Genomic DNA, 5,000 nt, shown 5'->3' on the forward strand with positions numbered 1-5,000 from the left:
TATTACATTTTGCCCTTGCTGATTGAGAATCGTATCCGTGGCTACTGCTGTTTTACCGGTCTGTCTATCCCCAATAATTAATTCTCGCTGACCACGTCCTATAGGGATCATCGAATCAATAGCAATAAGTCCTGTTTGAAGAGGCTCATAAACGGAACGTCTCGAAATAATACCTGGGGCAGGAGATTCAATTAACCGAGATTCAGAAGCTGAAATTTCACCCCGACCGTCAATAGGCTTAGCCAGGGCATTTATAACACGACCCAAATAAGCCTCACTCACTGGTATCTGAGCAATTTTTCCTGTTGCTTTTACAGCACTTCCCTCTTGTATCATCAAACCGTCACCCATTAATACAACACCAACATTATTTGATTCCAAATTCAGGGCAATGCCTATTGTACCCTCTTCAAATTCTACTAATTCACCTGCCATTACTTCATCAAGACCATGAATACGAGCAATGCCGTCGCCCACTTGAAGTACGGTACCAGTATTTACAATCTTTACTTCTCTATTATATTGCTCAATACGTTCACGGATAATATTACTAATTTCGTCGGCTCTAATAGTTACCATGAGTATTTCCTAATTATTTTTTGGAAGAAAAAAATAATGCCTACAGTAAAGTAAAAGGTAAAAAAAAGGACTAATCAGTTATTTCTTTCATCACCCCAAACAGGCCAATATTAGCGCTAATGGTACGTAAATGTAACTCGTTGTTTAAAGAACTATTCAGAGTTCCTAGAGCTCCTTGTAAAGCTTGTTGGAAAACCCGTTGTCGGACTTGATGAATCGCTCTTTGTTGTTCAAAATGAATGGTTTCGTTTTTGTAATTTTCTAATTGTTCCAAAATCTTATAAGTTGAATTAATCAAATTCAATTTGTCTCGTTCTATCTCAGAGTATCCATTCACTCGAAACCGATCTGCCTCCATTTCCACTTTCCGTAAGCGGGCCCGGGCTTTTTCCAGCTGTTCAATAGCCCCCCCGCGTAGTTCTTCTGAATTTCGAATAGTATTCAAGATCCTCTCTTTTCGATTATCTAATAAATCACTTAATGAAAGTAGATTATCTTTACATTCATTTTTTTTTTTTATTTCAAAAATTCCATGATCCCTTCCCGAACCAAACATGAATATTTCGATTCATTTGGCTCTCACGCTCAATTATTTCTTATTTATTGGGACTTAATTCCCATATCTTTTTTTTTTTTCTAATGTAATGAGCTTACCCTCTCCCTCTCTTCTCTATTCATATTCCAAAATATCGAAACTGATCACTAATCCAAGACCAGAATATTCGGAGGATTCTTCTGACCAAAATAGAAAATATATCAAAAAACTAAACTAAAAAGTATAATAAATAAATAATAAATAAAAAATTTACATATAATTAATTTATAATAATTTATAATTGTATAATTGTACTTAGAATTGTATAATGTATAATTGTAATTTGTCAGCAAAGTTGTTTCTTTTTTTTTTTCTTCAAATTCAAAGAATTCTTCTCACTTTATACATAGGTCATCGATTCAGCATTGGAAAAAGGGGCTCGAATCGTTTTATCGACATGAGTGTTTTATATCGAAAAAACATTTTCCACTATTTGAAAATATTTCTGTATTTATTAACATAGTAGTAGAAAGAGTACCCTGCTGCATCTGAACTTCAAACAGTTTGGCCTTAACCATGTTAATGGTCCCGGATTATTGGTTAATAGAGAATCAAAGTCGATGTACCAATGAATGACGAAATGCTATGGTTCTTAAATATGATTTTGAAATTTATTCAGAAGTAATTCGCGGGATCATGCACTCTTTTCTTTCCTAGTTATAATGAAAAAAAGTGCAACTGGGTGAATCCAGCCTATTCTTGAAATAAACAACTCGCACACACTCCCTTTCCAAAAAAGATCAATACACCAAGGACTACACTTAGATTTATTGGATTTGTTGCTAAAATATCGGTATTAAATCCGAAACTCCCGGCGGATGGCCAGTGACCCAAGGAAAGGAAAGAATCGGTTACATTTTTCATATGATCTCCTATTTTATTTTAGATAGACTAAAAAAAAAAAAAAAGAACTCGGTTCTTTTTTTTGTATTATATCACTTTGACTCCTTTTCTATTTATTCTATTCTATCATATTTAGATTATTCTAATTATTCTAATTCTATGTATTTCTTTTTTTTTTTTAATAAATTATTAATTTATTATTAATATTAATTAATTTATTATTATTAAATTATTCATTATTATAAATTTTTATTTACCTACGTCTAAACGGAGTCAAAAATAGATTCTATTTAGCTAGAAATGTATTTTTTTTTTTCAGTTGAAAATTCCCAATAATAATGATACTTATTAGAATTAGGGGGGGGCGGGTTTCATGTCAATGGCAAAATACCTCATTTGTTGCAACACTCCTTTAAACAATAAAAAAGGTTTCTCTTGAACTAAGAAGGGGAAGGAAGAAAGCGAGTCAGTGTGATAATTCCTCATCCTCAAATTAATCCTTCCCATGGATTATTGTCCCAACAAATAAGTAATTGTAGGGGTGAAATCTTGATATAATTCGAAAAAGCGAGGAGTAAGTCCCAAGCCATAAAATAAGAAAAAAAAAATACACAATTCTCATGTTTATAGGATTAAACAAAGGGATTCGCAAATAAAAGTGCCAATGCTACAACCAGCCCATAAATTGTTAAAGCTTCCATAAAAGCCAAACTAAGCAATAAAGTACCTCGTATTTTTCCCTCTGCCTCGGGTTGTCTCGCGATACCTTCTACAGCTTGGCCCGCAGCAGTACCTTGACCAACTCCAGGTCCAATAGAAGCAAGCCCGACAGCCAACCCAGCAGCAATAACGGAAGCGGCAGAAACCAGTGGATTCATGATAAGTTCCTCGCACCAAAATAAAGAAATGGTTAATGATACAATCATCCAATGAATTTTTACTTAATTATATTATTCCATCACTAAGATTCAACCTGCCCAAGTAACTAAGAACTCCGAATGGAAGTGAGAATATTATTGAACCGTCAGAACTATTTCGATATCTTTTTTTTAGTTCCTATCCACTGGATTTTTTTGAATCCGCGCATACTTTGTTCTTCCATTTCTTTTTTTCTAACCCATTCTTTGCTTTGAATTCTTCGTTTTGTCTTTATTTTATCTCTTTATTCATTCAATTCAGAGTCAAAGACGAAACAGAAGAACTTCTATTCTTCTATTGGAATCCCTATCTAAATCCACAGTAGTAGGGTGGATTAGATATATTTTGAGTTCATATATAACTAGTCAATATCTAATATCCCATATACATGTGTTTCTTACATAACGTAAACCAACTATTCATATCTTAGATTCAATCGGATTCTAGAATTATTCCTCAAAGGATGGACAAGAGTTGGCTTATAGCCATTAGATTCCATATACCTAATTCTACCCCCCCTTTTTTTTCTAATCATTTTTTATATCGTTTTTTGTCAATTCGTCCCTTCCTTTTATTTATCATTATCTCACACGGATACAATCTAAATAAATAGACGAATTCATTAGACCAAATCATTGCATAAAAATAAAAAATCAATATCAATATTTGATTGAGCTAAGTTCATGCAATTTATTTTATTATTTATTAAAATTTTCTTTTGGTCAATCGTTGCATTGAATGAAATCGACTGAAATGGGAATCATTCTATAGAAAGAACAGCTTTTTTTAAATCATAGACCCTAAATTGATACCATAAGAATTCCTATTCAAATTAGGACTCATAATATTGAAATTGAATAAACCAAAACAATATCAATATAAAGATAATATTCATTGAAGGGAAATAGGATATAAATATAAATAAAAAAAAAATGGACCAAACCAAAATTTTAGGAAAAAGTTAGATTAGATCTCTTTCCTTTTTTTTTTATTACAATTCTCTAATATCATAATCTTTTTTGTTATTACTCTAGACCGTCGTATTTGTATATTTATGGTCCCTAAGTAAATAGATTATCTTGAGTTGCGCATACATTGCATTGGACTAAGCTAAGCTAAAAAAAAAAAAGGCTAGACTATTTCAAAAACAAAAACTAGTCAATGATGACCCTCCATGGATTCGCCTATATAAGCCGCAGCTAAAGTTGCAAAAATAAGAGCTTGAATCCCACTTGTAAATAATCCAAGGAACATGACAGGTATAGGAACGGCTGAAGGTACTAAAGAAACAAGAACAACAACTACTAATTCATCAGCTAATATATTCCCGAAAAGTCGAAAACTAAGTGATAGGGGTTTTGTGAAATCTTCTAAAATGTTAATGGGTAAAAGAATTGGAGTTGGTTGAATGTATTTACTGAAATACCCTAATCCTTTTTTGGAAAGACCCGCATAGAAATATGCTACTGACGTGAGTAAAGCTAAAGCAACAGTAGTATTTATATCATTCGTGGGTGCGGCTAACTCTCCATGAGGTAATTGTATGATTTTCCAAGGTAAAAGAGCACCCGACCAGTTAGAAACAAAAATAAATAGAAACATAGTTCCAATAAAGGGAACCCATGGACCATATTCTTCTCCAATCTGAGTTTTGCTCACGTCTCGAATGAATTCAAGAACATATTCGAAGAAATTTTGACCGTCGGTTGGAATGGTTTGTGGATTCCGAACAGCGATAACGGCGGAACCTAATAAGATAGCAATTACAACCCAAGAAGTAATAAGTACTTGAGCATGGACTTGGAAACCTCCTATTTGCCAATAGAAATGTTGGCCTACTTCCACACCAGAGATATCGTATAAACCGTTTAGTGCGTTGATGGAACATGATATACCATTCATATTGCCCTCTGACAGAAATAGAACTTTACTTAAAAAAAAAAAAGGAATTATTTTGATTCAATCTTCTCTTGCCTACTCAAATTCTAGATTTTTGACACCGACTAAACTAATCACACAATATTCACAGTTTTTTTATCTCTTTTGTTCGATTCAGGATATAGTA

At 33.0% G+C, this 5,000-nt stretch overlaps 4 protein-coding genes across 4 annotated transcripts in view; all 4 read right to left on the minus strand. All coding sequences in view use genetic code 11, as the record gives it.

Moving 5' to 3' along the window:
- Positions 1 to 579, minus strand: part of atpA (ATP synthase CF1 alpha subunit) — a 1,524-nt gene extending 945 nt beyond the window's left edge. Inside the window, exon 1 of the mRNA in view lies at positions 1 to 579. This exon is cut by the window's left edge and continues 945 nt beyond it. Coding sequence (YP_009457846.1) covers positions 1 to 579 — 579 coding nt within the window.
- Positions 580 to 649: 70 nt separating this feature from the next.
- Positions 650 to 2,038, minus strand: atpF (ATPase subunit I). Its single transcript has 2 exons — positions 1,895 to 2,038; positions 650 to 1,060 (listed from the first exon to the last, which is right to left on the minus strand). The coding sequence occupies exons 1-2, from the start codon at positions 2,036 to 2,038 to the stop codon at positions 650 to 652; spliced, it is 555 nt and encodes a 184-aa protein (YP_009457847.1).
- A 611-nt stretch (positions 2,039 to 2,649) lies between these two features.
- Positions 2,650 to 2,895, minus strand: atpH (ATPase subunit III). The gene has a single exon. The coding sequence runs from the start codon at positions 2,893 to 2,895 to the stop codon at positions 2,650 to 2,652; it is 246 nt and encodes an 81-aa protein (YP_009457848.1).
- A 1,198-nt stretch (positions 2,896 to 4,093) lies between these two features.
- Positions 4,094 to 4,837, minus strand: atpI (ATPase subunit IV). Its single transcript has one exon. It carries the CDS (start codon positions 4,835 to 4,837, stop codon positions 4,094 to 4,096), a length of 744 nt encoding a protein of 247 aa, YP_009457849.1.
- Between the last annotated feature and the right edge of the window lie 163 nt (positions 4,838 to 5,000).

Source organism: Durio zibethinus, chloroplast, assembly GCF_047325235.1.
Source record: "Durio zibethinus chloroplast, complete genome".
NCBI classification, from domain to species: Eukaryota; Viridiplantae; Streptophyta; class Magnoliopsida; order Malvales; family Malvaceae; genus Durio; species Durio zibethinus.